The sequence below is a fragment of the Callospermophilus lateralis genome, chromosome 2, assembly GCF_048772815.1.
Source record: "Callospermophilus lateralis isolate mCalLat2 chromosome 2, mCalLat2.hap1, whole genome shotgun sequence".
NCBI classification, from domain to species: Eukaryota; Metazoa; Chordata; class Mammalia; order Rodentia; family Sciuridae; genus Callospermophilus; species Callospermophilus lateralis.
The window spans coordinates 162309889-162328683 of record NC_135306.1 but is presented as its reverse complement, the minus strand read 5'-3'; the positions used below and the strand labels follow the sequence as shown (position 1 = coordinate 162328683).

Sequence of the window (18795 nt, the reverse complement as noted above, 5' to 3'; positions counted from 1 at the left end):
GATGTGTTATTAAGTGTAATTACCACAGGAAAAAAGTGAGAGAGAACCTATTATGTCCACTTCACAGACTGGAAACTGAAGGCAAGTTGCAAAGTCATTTGCCCCAGGAACCACATGGCTGGTACAAATTCAAACATCAGCCCTCTCCTTCTACAGGGGGAGGATGCCACTATAGCATGATGGAAGTTCCAGAATACAGGTGGGAACAGTTTGCTTCTCTTGCTCCTTGCCCCGAGCTTTGGGAAGAAACCTAGAAACTAGCAGGTTGGAAAAGCAACCCAGAGAAAGCTCAGCCCAGCTCCCTCCAACGTAAAGGGCCTGTGACAGCCAACCCTGCTGGGGAGCTCACACTTGGAGGTAGCTGTTTCACTCTTGCATAGCTTTTTTCTTCAAAAGCTGAGTGAAGTGGTTAAGGGTACATACACAGTGGAGCCAAAGCTGTCATGGTCACCACTCCCGGCAGTGGTCCTTGACAAAATTACTTAGTGTTCCTGAGCCTCGGTTCCTGTACTCACAGCAGAAGGCTTGGCAGCCAGCTCACCATGCGGCTCAGCAGGTGCCCGTGATCACCACTGCTGGAAGACACCCAGGGGCTTCCCGCTGTGCTGTGGAGCGCCTTTCCTGGTCAGGGTTTTCTGAACCACATCACAGAAAACTTCCCTTCTTCACAGTCTGCATATCCTCACCTGTCCCTCTTGTTCTCCCTTCCAAAGCTTTCCCTTCTCCCGTTACATAACTCCTGCCTAAGCAAACCCCTCCCGTGCTCCTTTCCTGCTCCTGCTCTTGTTCATTCTGGCATCCGGACCACAGGAGGCATCAATCATCCAGGCTATTGCCTGCAAAGTGTGAACGGACTGAGCTGCACGCCATGGGGCAGGACGCGGCTGCACCAAGGGGCTGAAGGGGTTGGGAAAGGGTGGGGGTTGAGGAATCATCTAAGCTTTATCAGCAAAACCGCTCTCCAGACACATACAGGATGCAGCTTACAGCTAGCTTCCCAAGATGAGTTTTTGTGTGTATAAAGAAGCAGCTGCCCAACTGTCTCCAGAGCTGGGCCTTGATTTCAGGCCAAGCCTTTTTAAATAACCCACCCCTGGGTGGAGGATCCCGCACTTAGCACTTGACATTCCTTTGATATGCAACATTAAAATCATGTACAAAGTATATTTTCAAGCATTACTAACCACTTCTAAAATAGTCCTTGTTTTTTAGACTCTTCCTTCCTTTCTTCACCCTCTGCTGTTTTTCTCTTAGCTTCTACTGGAGCCAAAGGTAACAGAGGGACTGACTTGCTGGTTCTCTACCAACATAAACAACCACCAACTTGGGGAGGCAGCGGCCGTCTGGTGCACACATGACACGGAACCAGCAGGGGGCGAGCCTCCCCTGATTATTCTTCCATTAGCTTCTTATAGCCTTGGGTGACAAAAACAGGCCACTTCTCAGATACAAATGGACCAAACAGCCTTGCAGTCACAATCTCAGGACGTGGAGTCAGAAGACAGGCCTGGATCTGAATCCCATTTCCAATTATCAGATGGTTGTCTGATACTGGGCAAGCTAATTCATAAGGATTAAATGAGATAATGCATAGCATTGGCACACACAAATAACATTTAAAAGCTGTTGGCTAACACCACTCCTGGTTCCAGTACCAGTATTAACACTGCTAGAAGTAACAGGACCGTGAAGTCTTTAGTGATGGCAATAATGAAATATGCAATCAGTCAAAGACGTGAGTTTCAAGAAATGCTGGCTTCAAGGGCAGCAGTCCCAGGTGGAGGAGGAAGCAAGCTAGGTTCTTGGCTTTGCTTCATACCTAGGACGTAGGTATGTAGTTGTGTCTTCTCTCGGAGATCATAAAGGACACTGGCTTCGAGCTAGCTGCCACTAGCTCCAAGACAGCAATCTCTCCAAGCTTTTCTGTAGAAGGGAACAGAACTAGTCCCTCACAGAGAGTGTGACAAGCATTACAAGACGCACTGCTCCCGGCTAGTCGACTTCTTTCTTTGATGCCCACAATACCTACAATCTCTCTTCCACTTACACAATAGAAAACAAAACATCCTAGTTACTCCATGATCCCAATGAGCTTAGGCCACCAAAGGAAATAGAGAAGAAATGTATAATGTATGTATGTGTCTGCCTGGATTTAGAGAATCCAAAAGTGAAGTTTAGATTGTTCAGTGCCCTTTCATTTATTAGTCACTTTTTTGTCTTCTTTATCAAATCAATAGTTTAATATTGATTCCTAAATTTTAACTAAAGCATATCCAACTTTTTTAAAAAATGTACCAGCTGAATATTTTAGATGGCTTTAATTTTTCTATCAATGGAACGAAAATATAGTAAACGAATGTCCAGGGAGTCACAAAAAAATCTCAAAGCCAAAGAAAGCATCCACACATCCGCATTTTCAGCACAGCCTTGGTCCTGAGGTACTATGCCGTTACTGTAAAAGCACTAGAGATTTGCTAAGTCAAGAATGCATTATATGATGAGAGACTGGTGCCTGAGAATGTGTCAAAAGCTGTCAATAATTTTGATAATTCTTCCTCATTTCAACTAGTCAAACAACCACGACTTTCTTCTAGCAGTAGAACCCCCTTCAGGCTCTCATATTTCCACTAAAACCAAAGACATACCCTGTTTCTGACCTGTCCTGTACTCATTCGCATACTTTTAACTCATTTGTGTTCAACTGCAAAATAAGTGCTCATAACATCAAAGCGATATCCACAACTGAGATTAAGGTTGTAGAAAAATAATTTCATAGTAGTAAGATGGTTTTGATTGGCAATATTTGAAATCATTTAGTATCATAATACAAGTCATACATATCAACATATGTATTAGATGGTATCACTGTTTTCAATTTCAAGATTTCTAATTCAAGGAACTTCCAATTGTAAGGAAGGTCTGTTATCTCATATTAGCAATCACCATTGCTTGGTTGGCTCTCTGTATCCATGGGTTCTACATCCTCAATTCAACCAACTGCAGATTGAAAATACAACCCCCAAACAACATCTGTCCTGGCATGAACATTTTTTTTTTTTCTTGTCATCATTCCCTCACAATTAAAGAGCTACTTAGATAGCACTGACAGGTATTAGATAATATAAGTGGCCTAGAGATGATTTAGAGTACAGGAGACGTACATCAGTTATATGCATATCCTCCTCCATTTCACACAGGGGACTGGAGCACCTGTGGGTTCTGGCATGCCCCATGGAGGCAGACCCCATGAAGGTCTACACATGTACTTTTTGCATGGTGGTTTGCCTTCTCTAACAGTGTGGGCTCCAGACAGTAAGAATTTAGTTTCCATCGCTGCTGGATCCCCAGGGCCTGAAACACTGGTTGGCAAGTAATAGTTCAAAAGGCTCCAATCTCTCCTGGCTCCCAACTCATAAATAGAATAATTATTTCCTCAAGGGGCCCAAGGGTGTTGACTCACACCAGCCCTTCCATTTATTTAAGTACCTTTGAAGTCACTTGTTGGGGACCTAAATATCTAGCCAACTTTTTTCTTTTTTAACTAAACAAATATTCTAAATCTAGTTTTAACATTCAGATTGGTAGGTATCATTCTGAACATGCATAAAATATGTATTTCTGGACACTGAAATTTGATGAGCTCTGGAATTATTAAAATAGTCATTTATTGCTTTAAATACTTCAGATTCATCATCTCTAGAATGTTCTGGTGCCTTACTCTTTCCTTGTCCAATCCTCCACCTCTCAGCTTGAGGGTCACATCCTCTAGCAGGCCTGGTCTGTCCCTCACTCAAGCATTTCGTACCCTGCCTTCCTAGCAGCCACCAAATGTCACAGAGCTCTCCCATGTAACTGTCTGTCTCGCACCAGGCACTACATCCCACCAGGGCACAGGCTGTGGCTCTCTGAGCGGCAGTGGCCCCTCTTCTCTGCAGCCCCTTCTCCCTGTAGATGCATGTGAATTTGGATAGAACAGACTGAAGGAATCTGTTAGCGGTTCAAAAATGTCAAGGCCAACAACACAACTAGGAACAAAAACAAGATCCACAACTGGAGAACATAGCAAAAAGGAGGGGGTTACCAGATTCTCCTCTAATTAAAAGAATATATATTTTTTGATGGTGATGAAATATTCATCACCATTTTACCAGGGGTAAAATCATCTTGGGGCTTTTACTTCCAAGCACCTTAGAGCACTGTCCTTAAAAAAACATAAATGACCATATGCAGAAAGAGGGAGGGGGAGGGGAAGGGGGAGGGGGAGGGGAGGGAGGGGGAGGAGGGAGGGAGGGAGAGAGAGGGAGAGGGACTGGGAGAGGCACAGGGAGAGGGAGAGGGAGGGAGGGAGAGGGGGAGGGGGAGGGGGAGGGGGAGGTGGAGGGAGGGAGGGAGAGAGAGAGAGAGAGAGAGAGAGAGAGAGAGAGATTTGCTTGGAGAGGCAATATTTGAACTGAGCAGGAAATTTAAGAGACTTTCTAAATAGGAAGGCTGTGTTTGGGGCCTCAGTTTCTATCTGTAAAACGAAGCCAACAGAACCTACCTCATGGGGGGGCTGTGAGGGCAGAAGGCAAGGAGGGAAGACAAGCACCAGGTGAACACCAGGGAGTCACACAAACATGCTTCCTAGCAGCCAAAGAGGGCCAAAGCCCAGCCTTCCATCAAAGAGCCAAGAAGAGGAAGCCTAGGCCATGAAGGTCACCATTCTTTTGATTTTTATTTTAATGCTCCCATGTACATGGATTTTAACCCCCAGCACCACTTGTCTTCCCAAAGCACCCAGCTCTTGGAGAAGAGTGATCCTGTGGGCCTCCTTCTGTCCCTGGTCCCCCTTCCCTGATGGGCTCAATGACCCACTTTACATCTTTTTCCTTATTTTTCCCCCTAACATAGAAGCAATTCTATTTTTCCACCAGCGATTAGGGTTCAGGATTCATGGATGGGGACATCAGTGGGCCACACATGGGTTTGTCCTGTTCCTGCTCTGGTAATGGCTGCCAAGTCCCTCTGGCCCACAGCGTCTCCCTGCACACCCACCCATGGGAGCCTTCCCACCTAGCTAGAACACAAACTTTCCTGGGAAGGCCCTTCCAATTGCTCAGGATCCTGGTTATTTAGCACGGACTGTGACTGCTTGCATGACATATTTTCCTGATAGAATGATAGCAGCATTGGCAACACACAGCGAGCCCAGGACGTACATGCTTTTGGTAGCCCCTGAGGTGGGTGGGAGGGGGAGAGGGAGAATGCAGAAAGGAATTGGTGAGGATCCCAAAGACAAACTCCTGATTCCTTTGATTTCTGCTTTGGACTCACCCACACACAGATGCAAGGCTTATAAGCACAGCCAAGGAGTGGGTGTGGAGAAAGGGTACAGGGCTCGTGGGGTGGAAAGGAAGGGAGGATCACATATGTATGGGAAATGATGGGATGATGGGTACAAGATGGGGCGGGGAGAGAAAGATGACAAATAGAGTCCAGATGCCAGTGGTACTGGTATTTACAATATTAAAATGCACTGCATTCTATGTGAAGCTGTTCAAAAGTACCACTTTGTGACTTTTCCTTCAGGAGATAACAACTTGCTATTTTGAGAAAACACAGCCTTGGAAAAGTAGTGTAGAATGACTACTTGGACTTGGGATTTTAAAGACTTGAGTTTGAATCTTTGACCCATGGATTCAACAATGTAACTTTGGAGAAGTTGCTCAGCCTTTCTGTTTCCTCATGTGCCAGGCAGTACTCCCCTCACGGTGCTTCTACATGATAAAATGTGATAAAATACCTAAATACCTTCGCACAGTGCCAGCCACATGGCAGGGCTCAATAAATGTCACCTGTTGTTAAATTTTACTAGGCACAAGAGCCTATAAAGGGCTGTCCCTCCAGCTTAAGTATTCCCCAGAGAACTATGGTGTAAGCAGCAATAAACACCCAGCTCTGGAGTTCTACCACTTGCCAGGAGGAATGCCCTTCTCCTAGAGGGGAAGTTGCTGGGCTGCTCCAAGTCGGCTTCACACAGGGCATCAATCTGACAGGTACCAGGGAAAGAGAAGGACAAAAGACAGAGGAGCGAGAAGATGAACAAGATGGAGACGCAAGTAAGTGCTGGATCAAGACACACCTCTGGGGCGCACTCACCGAGTCTGGGTCTCGCTGCTGTTCAAGAAAAGCTGAGAATTCCACCAGGCGAAGCTTGGTTGTGCCAATGGAACGCCCTTGCCAGGCAGGGACCGAGGGAGCTGGGGCTGACGTAGGCTCAAACCCTGAAAGACCAATGGTCACCTTTATACCTGGCCATTGGCTTCCCCCGGCCTCAGGATGGTACTGGGGCAGGACTCCACAAAATGTGATCTAGAAGGAAAGGCTGAGAGTGTCCTCCACCCAGGTCTAGGGGGCAGAACTCAGCTGGGCCGGGGTGACATTCTGGCTGAGGCTCTCATAGACAGTGACCAGCTGGACAAGCATAACACAAGAAGCCACCTTTAACGAAGGTTAAGGACTGTGGCAGAGGACTTCAAATCCTGGATAAAGGGGCTCAGCTAGAGACCAAGCTAAAAATGGCTGACAATTCCAAGGGAATGTTTTCAAAGACATCCTTCCCAGGCTATGCTGTGCACTTCTTGTGTTTACCCATCTTTTCTTTTTTTAATTTTTTTTTTTTTTTTTTTTTTAGTTGTAGATGGACAAAATACCTTTACTTTATTTACTCACTTTAATGGAGTGCTGAGGATCGAACCCAGTGCCTCACATGTGCTATGCAAGTGCTCTACCACTGAGCCACAATCCCACCCCCATATCTTTCTTTGTTAAGACTGTTGTGGCCAGCACTTTAGAATCTTCCCTCAGGGTGCCCCACAGTGTTGAAGCAGAGGACAATGTGTGGGTACATTTTTGGTGTGGGGCATCTATGGTGTTGAGCAATGATTTTTGTACTACACCACAAGTACTTCTCAACTATGTGCACACGGCGGTGGGTGGTGGTGGCAGCGGGGTAGAGAGGGGGCCAACCCGATTGTTTACTACTTTTGGTTTCTGTGCAAGTGCTCCTTCACAAAAAGTGCAGCAGAAATTGAAATCTATGTATCTAAGAAAGGGCAAGGAAAACTATCTGTGCTGAGGATGTGGACGGCCCAACGCAGCCAGTTCATGGCGAGGAGGGACGGGCGTCAACGTCCTCTTCTGAGGGTGAGCTAGCATCTTCAGTGAAAGTGGTCAGGCTTCCTGTTTTTCACAAACCCATCTGAAGAGCTCGTGGGAGATGACTGAAGCTATTCGGGACTAGGCCGGGGACTCCCCTGTGACGCTCCCGAACTCCATCCTGACCCCTATCCTACAGGAGGCGGGAATGCAAGGGGCAGGCAAGTTTCACGGGTGACAGGAAACCTACAGCAGTGACAAAGAAGAGCATCACCCCTCTTGAGAACAGGCCTGGCCACTGGTTGTGGAGGCCACTGACTCCCCCAGGAGGGAGAACGGGGAGACTCACCTGGAATGGGGGCCGTGACCGCTGGCTGGATGGGGTAGGCCTGCTGCACGAAGGGCTTGACGCTGGGGACAAACGGGTGCCGAGAATCAGAAATCATGGAAGCAGCAGTGGCCCCTACCCAGGTCTGGCCTTGGCCTCCCAATGGGGACCCCCCACACTAGTCCCTGCCTGCAGGGAGCCTGCTGAGGATCCAACCACCAGGCCTTGTGCCAGTTCAGTGGCACCTGCTGGACAGACGTCAGCCTGACTCTTGTGCACTGTGACATCTGTCTCTGAACCTCTCTTCATCCCTAAAAAAACAGAGGTCAGCAGTCACTGTGTCTAGGCAAGGTTTGGGACAAGATTCAGGCTCTCCTTCTTCAGGCAAATAGTCAAGTTCTCTTAATGTACAGGTTGGATTTGCCTCTAGCTTTTAGCCCCAGATTGCCCTTATCCTCTGGTTGACTGAGCTTGCTTCCCTTGTCCCCAAGGCATCTGCAGGATTTTTCAATTAGACAGACACCCCCTACACACATGCACCACACAGGCACTACCACTGGGCAAGCCGAGTGGAAAGGGCTACAGAATCACCTCTGCTGCCCTCTTACAGGCAAGGAAGGCCCATGCTCTGCCCTCCAAAGCCACAAAGGGACAAGGACCCATTTCCTATTCCTAAAGCTATAAAGGGACAGGAACCCACTTCCTATTCCATCTGTAGGACCTCCACACAGAAGTGACGTGCTTACACTTCTGAATCCGAGAGGTCATGACTAAGGATCGCAGTTAGCTCTCCTTTCTCTGCAAAGCCCAGAGGTACCCTGGTAACCCTAACCCTGCTGTCTGTGGCCCTCTTGAGACTTACTCTTGGGAGGATCCTGGCTGCCCTGTTTGTATCATTCCAGGCCAGAACTGGAAGACAAAAGGCAAAGGCTTCAGGATCGTGAGTTCACAGGACACAAACGCACTGCAGCCCCTGCTGAAGGGCAGCAGGTTCAGTCACCCACCAGCAGCAGCATCACCTCCCCAAGTGCATATGTGGTCATCACTGTCCCTCACCTGCCACCCAGGACTCCTCCAGCACCTCTGTCTTGAAAAATCCTTCTGAGGGAAGGGGACAAGTGGCTGCTCTTCAGAGCTCTTGTGACCCTCAACAGAGCACTGGGTGGGACCACTTTGCCCATGCAAGCACCCAATCTTCCTCTCCCTCTGCTCTGAAGCACTCCCTATGTACTACTCTACCTCCGTGATTTCCAGTACCCAAGGCCCGGTGGAGCAGTGGATCAAGCTTGCAACAAGAGGGCCAGGAGCTCAGAGAAGAGACAGGGCAACTGCTTTGCTGCAGGCGTCCCTGAGGCCTTCTGCACCTGCCATTCCCCAGCCCAAGGCATCATGAGATAAAGGGAAAAGGCAGCCTCTGGCACCGCAGAGCCCTGGAGCTGAATCCAGGCATCACAGTGCATCTGCCTGTGACCTAGCTCTTGTCTTGCCACTTAGTAACCTCAGCTTTCTCATCTGTAAAATGGCAATGATGGCAAGAGGCATTTATGACTGTAAGGTTCAACGAGATTATGACATAATGCTTCTCAGCCCTTGGTAGGTGTTGAAATGAAAAGACCAAGGGAATATGTTGTCCCTTTTGGGACGAGCTCACACAGTGACCCTGAGGTCACAGGGACAGGACCATGGACCAGGAAAAAGAGTGCAGAAGAGGCAGGTTGCACCAGAAAAGTGATACTTACTTCCACATCTGCAGGGACTAAGGATTTCCTCTCTCCCCCTCCTGCCTCCCACCTGCTTTTGCTCTTCTTCCACTCCTCCTCCCTATCTGCTCTCCCTCCCTTCCTTTCTCTTACCACTTTACACCCAGCATCTCAGTTCACCACAAGGTAGTCTTTATCCTTTTTATATTTGACCCAATTGGCAAGAAGTACCAGGAGGAGGAGGCCGGCCCGCACCCACCCGGCATCCAGAGCAGCTCTCCTTCCCAGACGTGGCTGCTGACTTACCCCCGGTGCCCCTGGGAAGGTGGGGCGTGGAATTCCAGGCAGCCCCAGCTTGTTGTGAATGGCAGTGGCGGAGACGATCTGGGCTGATGACATGGCTGCCATGTGCTGCAGGGCCTTGTCCTTTGCGGTCTGATCCTTGAAGGTGACAGTGACACACTGACTTAATACAGAATGCACGGCTACCAGGCAGGTTAGACAGCCACAGCCACGAGCACATGGACTAAAATACAGAGCCACAAAAGAGGCCGAGAAAGCAGACATGCATGGATAAATGAACACGGCCAGGAGGCTGGAACGCGCTCCACTACCGTGACGCTGAACACTCGCGGAAAACACCCAATGGAGAGGTGTTTTGTTTTGTTTTTTTTTTTTTTTTAAATCTGAATCCATTTTCTAACAGAATGGGGAAGCCTTTGAGAAGAGTAGACAATGTATTCATTTTTTCAGCTTCCAGAAGGAGATTTCTCCAATTACTTAACACACTAGGGGAGTGTGGTGGGAGAGGCCCTGCTTTTAAGTACACAGATGAGGGGAGCAGAGAAGAAATGTGCCATAAACTGGGGGCAGGATCATCCAGAGAGCGTGGAGAGCCTGTGTGTGTGCCGGCTGTCACAGGGCCACAGTCCCAGGAGCTGCTGGGGTCATGTGAGGCCGGGCAGCCCTGGCAGACACCTGGTGGGGATAGTTCAGAAGCAGCGGGGTGGACAAGGGGGACCAGCCAAGCAGCATGCTGGCGGGGCGCATGCTTTCTCGAGTATCCCCGCCGTGGGTCTAAGGCTACATGGCTTCTTACAAAAGCTCAGGAGGTAAGGGACACTACAGGTGGGTGGTTTCTCCTTTTCCCAAATGAGTTTTTCTAGAAAAGCCAAGACTGTAACACAAAGCTAGCCAAAAACAAAAAAAAGTCTGCCAAGCACAGCTAAAATACAGAATACTCAGTTTGGTGAAAATACTTACCATGCTTGTTACCTGGATACAACAATAAACAATTTGTTAAAAGGATTGCGTACAAAGGCAGGATTATTTTTCTTCTTCAGTTAAAAAATATATATGTACACAAATACAACACTTGGATACAATAAAATGTAGAGGAGCACTGTCATTCCCACCCCTCGCCATATCTTAGGAGAAATGTATAATCTACATGGCTATCTAGAAAATCCATCACCAACAAGAGTGCCCAACAACAATCAAAAAACTTCCCCCCACTCCTTCATGCTGGTCCTATGCTTCCCCAGGGCAGAAGGAACAATGGTGAGACCCTGATGTATGACAGGCCCCCACTGCTGCTGGCAGGGCTGCACTAGGTCAGCATGTGAAGGTTCTGGGCTTTAGGTAGAGGGTCTATATACCAGTACCAGAAGCCATTAAAGCAGAAACAAAATGGAAACACCATAATCAAGGGTGTGCCCTCCACAGCTGCCCGTTCAGAATTCATAGTGAGGGATGGTCTACCAGCAGCTGCAGGCTGATACGCTGAGTGCCAGCTGAGAGGCGGCTTCCATGTTTACATATCCCACCAGAGGTGAGGAATAAACATGCTGCGGAGCCAAAGGCAAGGCCAAGAGGACACTGAGGAAATCAGAGCCTACAAAGCAACGTAGCTTGGTGGTACAGCACCTGCCTGGCTTGTATGAGGCTCTGGGTTCCATTCCTAGCACCAAATAAACAAAAACCAAAAATTAAACAACTTTAGGGGCTTCTAAGAAAGACCCACTAGGTACTGCCAAGGTGTAGACACAACTCTGCCCCATAACCACCAAGAACACCATGTGAATTTTTCAAAATGCTCATATTAATCCTTGAAAAAGAAGAGGGATGGGGGGAAAGAGGAAGAAGAAAAGTCTAACACTTGCATGAATTTTTATATTTCATATATTTCTGTGGCTCACAACTGAAAAACTAAAAAGCTGCAAATATAGCCTTTCGGAAGTGTGCATGGTCATTATGAACATCTGCAATGGCACCTGCTGTAGCTAAATGACACTGTGCAGCCCTGGAAGTTTGCAGGATTACTAGTCCCTATGGGAATGGACCCCGGTGACTCAGAGTGCTGCCTGTTATCTCTTCTCATCATATGGCATCCTTCCAGATGCTAACTCACCAAATGCTCTCACCTGAAGCCAGCTTCCTAGAGTAACTTTTTTTTTTAAGTTAAAACAAACAAACAACAACAAAGAACACCTAAAACATCTCACATTGTGAGAATAAGAGGGGGAAAAAAAAAGTCTTGAAGTTGATGAAATTTTATAATAAACTGACTAGGAGTGTGCACATGCCCTAGAGCTGAACTGGGCCCAACAGAAATGGATGTCAGTGTCTGTCAATCCACTTTTAAATGTCCTGTGGCTTCACCTGCTCCCTGGCCCATCCAGTCATACCTACTCCATTCAGAGACAAGAATACCTTGACATCAACCCACACTTGTTGGTTTCTCTTTGGATCAGTCACTTTGGACTCTAGCCCCCAAGCCTCTTAAGCCCTTATAAGAAGTTACAAATGCTTTCAAAGTGATTTCTGAAACTGAGGTAATGGCACAGGTGTGACCACAGGCGCCTTCCTCAGCCCACAACAGGCCCTGCAACTTCTCTGGGGCCCAAGCTAGGGGAGCTTGGAAAACAGCAACCTGGACAACTTCTCTCCACCTGACTGATGTGAATTCTGAAGACTGACAAACTATAAATAAAGAGCTGTGGGCTTGGATCTATTCCAAAAAAAGGTCCGAGGGCCTCTTACAGACATGCGTGGTCTGTGTTTATGCTGGTGACAGGGATTCTTCTTGCCCAACTCCAAGATGTTTGGCATACTTGGGTGAGGAAACTTACAAATAGAAAGTCCAGGTTCAAGTGTAAAATAGTTCTCTCTATCTCCATAACCCTTCTCTATTAAGGGTTCCATGAGATGTTTCCCTTTGCTTGGCTTACTGAAAAGCTCTTGAAAATTTTCACAAAAGCTCATCTTGTTTGCACCAGGGAAATCAGTCAGTGTGGGAAAGAAGAAAAGTATCTTTGCTGTGTGTGTCACACAGCTGCAGAACATGGATGTTTTGCTTTTGTTTAAAGTTTGACTCTCGTATTACGCAGCATTGCACCAGGTACTTAATGAAAAACGAGAGTTCAAAAACAGGTGGGCAATCACTTTGACCACATCCACATGCTCTCTGATGGTGAAGGGTGCACCTGCTGGGGAAATGACACAAATGGGCTGGGTTACCTAGGACGAGTCATTTCACACCCTGAGATTTTCCTCATCTACAAAACCAAAAGATGCATTTTACTCTCTAATGGTTCTAAAAGTATGTTTACCTAAGAGGGTACATTCCCTTATAAACAAATACATCTAAATACATTTTAGCCACAACAACAACAACAAAATACTTGTGTGAGGACAGGAGATGTTAACATTTAGGCAGCTCTTGGCTGCCTATCCTAATAGAGAGAAAGCCAAGTGTGGAATGGAAATTTCACCTCAAGTAGTGGTTCTTTCTGCACTTGACCTACCTATTGGAGAATAGGCAATTTTCTGCAAATGGACTAAAATGTCTATGCCAGTGATTTCCTACCTTTTGTAGTGGATCTGCTCTGTTCATTTAATTTTATAGCATCAATCCTTTATCTATGATATAGATGTGAAAATTAAAAGGATTAAATTTTTTTTTTTTTGTTTAAAATCTAAAGTAACCCTGGAGATGGATAATAAGCACAGCCAGGGCTACCTGGAAATGAGAACCAAGAGGCTCGCTGCAGACCCACTTATCCTGAAAGGGGATTTTGGAGGATGCCGGGCTAAGAGATTCAATGGATGGATCTCTCAATTGTCATTTTCAGCCAGAGACACATGCCTGGCTTCGGAAAATTTATAACTGTAAGTGTCAGACCCCAGTAAATAGCTTCTCTCTGCCACTCTGGTCTTACATCCCAGCCTTTTACACATTCAACTTTATCCTTTCCTCTTGTCATCCCGCTAAGGGGAAAGGGATTAATCTATTCAATAAGTAAGGTTTTAAGAACATCTAAAAGTGTGTGCTACATTGCACCCCAAATTAATTTTATCCTGAGATGTATGCACACCAACATTTCTGAGATGTGGATGAGATTTGCGAAGGATGAGTCCATGGTATTTATCTTGAAAATCTGCGATTAAGTCACTACAGAGTTAGAATCCCCAGTGTCCGAGATTACAGAAAATACTCTGAGTATCGTGTGTGTACATATGTGAGCACGGGAAGAAAACTGTGCTAGGAAAAGGCTTGGACAAGTTCACAATGCCTCCTCCTTACTGATTTCTAGACCCTCTATTCCTAAGATTACAAAGAATAAAGCCACAAAAAAGATTAATGGGAACTGGGGAAAGAAATGGCATGTCACCATCTTCCAGATGAACCCTAACTTGATGCCTTGATCTGCAATACGAGAAACACTTAAGGGCAGAAATTGTGAATCTTTAGACTGCTGATAGGAAAGTGGGTGGGCTGTACTTCTAAGCACAAGTGGTCCCAGCGACCTGAGAATGAGGGCAGATGAAGCACTCTGTCCAGGGTGCGTGTCTCATTATGGACCCTACTTTCTTCACAATCCAATTTCTGGTTCACAGGGCCATCAGTGGCCTCACTGCCCCGGCCTCACGGTCCAGCAGGCTGTGGTCAGACAGAAACTCCTCAGCCTGAAGCTTTTCAAATTGTTATTGTTACTAAGTAAATAGGCTTTCATATTTCATGAAGCCTATTCCCCGACAGCCTCCTTCTGCAGGACTGCAGTGGACACAGGGTTTGGAAATGCCTGCATGGAACTCAGGTGACGGCTCTCCCACAGGGATCCACGACAGGCAGGCAAGTGCTCTCAGAACAACAGGACATCTTAGGGATCAGACTGGATATTAGGAGGGTCTTATCCTCCCTTCTCCTCCCTGCTTTCCCAGCTTCTGATTATCCGGCAATATCAATTACCTCATACTCTTTAGGCATTAACCATAGACAAATTTTAAAGGTAATATAAAAAGGTCACAAGCTTGCATATACAAGATATCACAGCTGCCATATATGGAATGTTAATGAATAGCATACTAAACCAGCGTATCCAAACAGTTTATTCGTGGGCCAACATTTCAAAGTTTAAAGATTCCAATTAAATTTATTCATATGGAAGCCAACCAACAAATCAGGAAAAACATATAAAGAAAAAAAAAAAAAAAACTATGATAGCTATGAAATGTTTGCCTCAAGGGCTGGGAATCTGGCTCACCGGGAGAGCACTTGCCTATCATGCACAATGCCCTGAGTTCAACTCTCAGCAACACAGGGTGGCAGGTGCAGGTGGGAGGTCATTCCAAAACTACATTTGGAATATACAGTAATATAAAACCAAATACAAAAGTATGATGCAAGTTTGCTTGAAAAATCACCTTTTTCAGAAAAAGATAAAAAATATTTCCCTAAGAAGTAATTTTTTCCAACCTTGTGTTATGTGGATTGACATGCCCTCTGCAATTATTAGCCATAACCCTGGCACAGATAAACATCACTAAACTATATGATGGTTTTAGAGAAAGGACGGAGGGCACTTGAATTTTTTCTAGCCATGATCTCTAATTTGCTTATTATTAGAGAAGGCAGGAGTAAATACAAAAGGGGGCTATTCTGGTCAGACAGCCGCTAATGGGGAGGAGAGAAGCCACATTCATACTTCTCCTGACTTGCCGCCTAATGAGTAGCAATTAATTCATCTTATTGTATTTCAAAATGCCAAAGACTCCATTCACATCAAAGAAAAAATTTTCAAGGCTTTTACCATTGTTCATTTTTAAATATACTGAGCTATATTTAGTATTTCATAATTGTTAACAGTGGTTCTTTTAATTCTGATGTGGGGCTTAGTATCATAAAGGACCTCAGAGGAGGAGACGGGTAGGTGTGCCTTATGGCCTTCCAGGAAGCCTGCCACGGATGACAGCTTTGCTTCAGACCAGATCTGAGTGTTTGGGAGAAGGTACCCTCTGACCTTTGTCCCTTCTCTGGGAGGTGACAGCATGGGGCAGAAGGTGGCTCCCCTGATAGGCCGGAGGAACCCAGCTGGCAGCTGGCTGGAGCTGAGCTCCAGAGTGAGCACTAGCTGCCACTGCTCATCTCCTGTTTCCCCAGATACAGAGACACAGGAGAAGGGCTCAGCAGGGAGATCTCAAGTCAGAGAAACAACCCTCGTCCGTGACCAGCGCTCTTTGGGAAGGGGGCATGGCACTATGCAAAGAGCCTGGGCTTTGGCACCAGACAGCCCTGGAATCAAGTTCAAATTTGTGGCCCTTGACAAGACACAGCCATACTGATCCAAAGCCTCTTTTTCTATGAAGTAAGTGTCAGAACAGCCCTGCTCAGGACTGCTTCAAGCACTCTACGCAGGGCCCTTGAGACCAACCAACCTGCTATCCAGCCTTCACCCTGCTCAGAACCTGAAATGCCCAGGAACTTGGGTCCTCATGACAGAATCTTGGAAATGGATATTATTCTAGGGCATTCTCTACATTGCAGGTTCTTCAGTGGAAGTTGATTGACAACAGGATGTCTCTATTTAGGAATAAAAATGTAGAATGAGGTTGTTTCTAATGCCCATTAAATGAAAATCCAGACCTAGCTCAGTTCACATAGAAAAGTCGGGCATGGTGGCAAAGCCTATAATTCCAGCTACTCAGGAGGATGAAGCAGGAGGATCACAAGTTTAAGGCCAGACTCAGCAACTTAGCAAGGCCTTAAGCAACTTAGATAGATCCTGTCTCAATATAAAAAAATAAAAAGGAGTGGAGATGTACCCCAGTGGTAAAGTACCGTAGGTTCAGGCCCAGTACCAAAACAGAAAGAAACAAAAAAAAAAAACAATTCAGTTCACACAGGTCAACAGGCCCAATGTGCAAGGCCACACTGCTGATGAGAGGTTCTGCATCATGTTTAGAATAAGAAATATCCTCCTGTCTGAGTTTTAATTCAGTTAAACTAAAAACAAGGTAATGAAAATATCTTTAGGAGAAAGGGTACACGTCACGAAAGCAAAAGAGCTTGGCGAAGGCTGGGAAGTGCCAGGAAAACTGCAAAACTTCCCAACCTGTGATGGCTAAGTAGCTCGGTGGCTGGCACACAGAGGAGGCTGCTGTGCAGACCCTCTCTGCCACCTTCTCCCGGGGAACAGAGCGGCCCAGCGAAAGCACAGGCAGGGGAAGTAAAGCAGGTCTATCTTCTTGGTGGCAGGCTCTTCCTGGGTGGACTCAGTGGAGATACAAACAGGAAGCAGCAGGGTGGACGTGAGAGACGCCCCAGCGAAGTTCTTCAACTCAAGAGAATGAAATAGGCAACATGAACTTTAAGTTCTTTGCTTATCGGAAGGAACAGTAAATTGGAAAGAAAAGCCTGTTCAGAAATCAAATCACAAAGGTCACGGGGCAAGAATGAAAATGGCCCTGGGGGAGCGCATGTTGCGTGTAAATTAGTCACCAATGACTGGAGGCAATCAGAGAGGCCTGGGCCTTTTTCTGCTATTGGGATGATGCAATGTCAGCCAGTATAGGAGGAGCCTCTCCAGTGTACCCAGGGACGTCATAAACACATCTCCTAAGATGTACTCCTGCTGAGGTTAGGGCAGGGCCAAGTAGTCCCACGCCTGTACTTCCCCAGACACACAAAACATGAACTGGAAGTGGCTTGGTCCATCTTCTCTGAAGGTGAAGATGGACCATGGTGAGCCATGGTGTCTGCAGAGCTGGGCTGTGGTTTCCACAGCCTCCGACATGAAACCAGCAAATAAAGGATGACCTCTCTGCTGCTGATGGGGAAAGAGGCCTCCAGGCAAGGTCAAGACAGCTGATCTACAAAGAGATTCAGAGCAGAAAACCCAGTAGGCACTCTGAACAGGAAAGAGAGACCGCTTCCGGAGAATACTTCCACTCTCTTTCTACATGTTGAGACAATAAATTCCTGGAACTTAACAAAAAATAAAAAATTAAAAAATAATAATAATAATATGGGGGTGGGGTGGGAGGTGTGGATGACTTTTTTATGAATTAATGGTGAGTGAAACTATCAAACTGGAGAACAACTTCTCACGTCGCAATCTAGTCCTCACACCATGCTGCGGTTTCTCACAACTCAATTGGAGATGCCAGTTAAGAGGCTAAACCAGAGGAAAGGGGAAGATAGACAAAAATAAATGAAACCTATGTGGATGACACTGCTGTAGATGCACAAAAATCCAAGGCAGAGTCCTTACTCTCCTCCTTGGAATTCCTAAATGCATATTCCCTAGGCTTATAAGCTGCCTGCCCACTATAACTACATGGATTAACTGGAATCAGGTCTGGAAGTCACTGAGTCAAAAGGACTCTGTCTGCACAGGAGTCACACCTGCAGCACTCCTGTTACTGAGGGACAGCTCAAGTTCGCGTCTAGACTGGCAGTCAGCACTCTTGCTTCTCTCCTACACACCTTGGCCCAGAAAAACCAAACGCTGACTGTACATGTTTAATTTCCAAAACTCTGGTGGTCAGGCCACAAATGCACTGTATTCCCTTCTCCCTCCTCTCAACTGTGACTTGTGGCTGCCTCTCACCACTCTGCTCTAGGTGCCATCTTGGCTTAGTCTGCTACAAACTGCAGAGAAGACATCTCACGTTGGTGCCAATGGCTATAACACAAGTTCGTGGCTGACAACGGGTAAACTTCTAGATTAATTTTAAGAGGGTGAGTCGAGAGTTTTCACTGGATTTGATTTCCTCAGGGACATAAAGGGCAAGAAAAGACTAGTGGGGGGACTGGTTTTGACTGGGAAAGGAGGGTGGGTAGAGGAAGTTAGAAAAAGTACAGAATAATGTTTTACCATTTGATTTGTTACATCAAGAGACAAAAGAAATTATGTCATAATGAAAATGACCATTTCTGGATCATATGAAATGTGAGTATTTAATATGTTCTTCTCTTTACTAACTTCTATGTATCTAAAATTTAGCGACAATAACAACTTCATAGTTAATTTTGATGCCCACTCCAAGTTAATTACTTTTACTTTGAGGACCCAACTTTAATATGCTAAGTCTTATGCACTAATATTAAAAAGTTTTCTGAAAGTTCTAGGGTATATTTTGCAGACTTCAAAACTTATAAACATAACTCACTGTTTAAAACAATGAGCAAGAAAGAGCAAAAAGGTAGTCATGGTGGACTGAAGCAGCCATGGACAACCAGAGGACTGGTAAAGGCCACAGAGTTGGGTCAGTTTCTGGTGGAGGCCCCCACTTCTCTCAACCACAAGTCTCCCTACCTCCAATTTGACCTCCCTCTTATTAACTATC

At 46.2% G+C, this 18795-nt stretch overlaps 1 protein-coding gene across 9 annotated transcripts in view; it reads right to left on the bottom strand.

Moving 5' to 3' along the window:
• The window catches only part of Tead1 (TEA domain transcription factor 1), a 253906-nt gene that overhangs the window by 47286 nt on the left and 187825 nt on the right, over positions 1 to 18795 (bottom strand). For 8 of the 9 annotated variants that reach the window (XM_076846902.2, XM_076846905.2, XM_076846904.2 and 5 more), the window contains 4 exons: positions 9472 to 9606; positions 8328 to 8374; positions 7487 to 7548; positions 6139 to 6263 (listed from right to left, as the gene is read on the bottom strand). In XM_076846902.2, coding sequence (XP_076703017.1) covers positions 6139 to 6263; positions 7487 to 7548; positions 8328 to 8374; positions 9472 to 9606 — 369 coding nt within the window. Of the gene's footprint in view, positions 1 to 6138; positions 6264 to 7486; positions 7549 to 8327; positions 8375 to 9471; positions 9607 to 10428; positions 10572 to 18795 lie in introns of those variants that run through there. The other variant, XM_076846906.2, reaches the window with a different exon arrangement.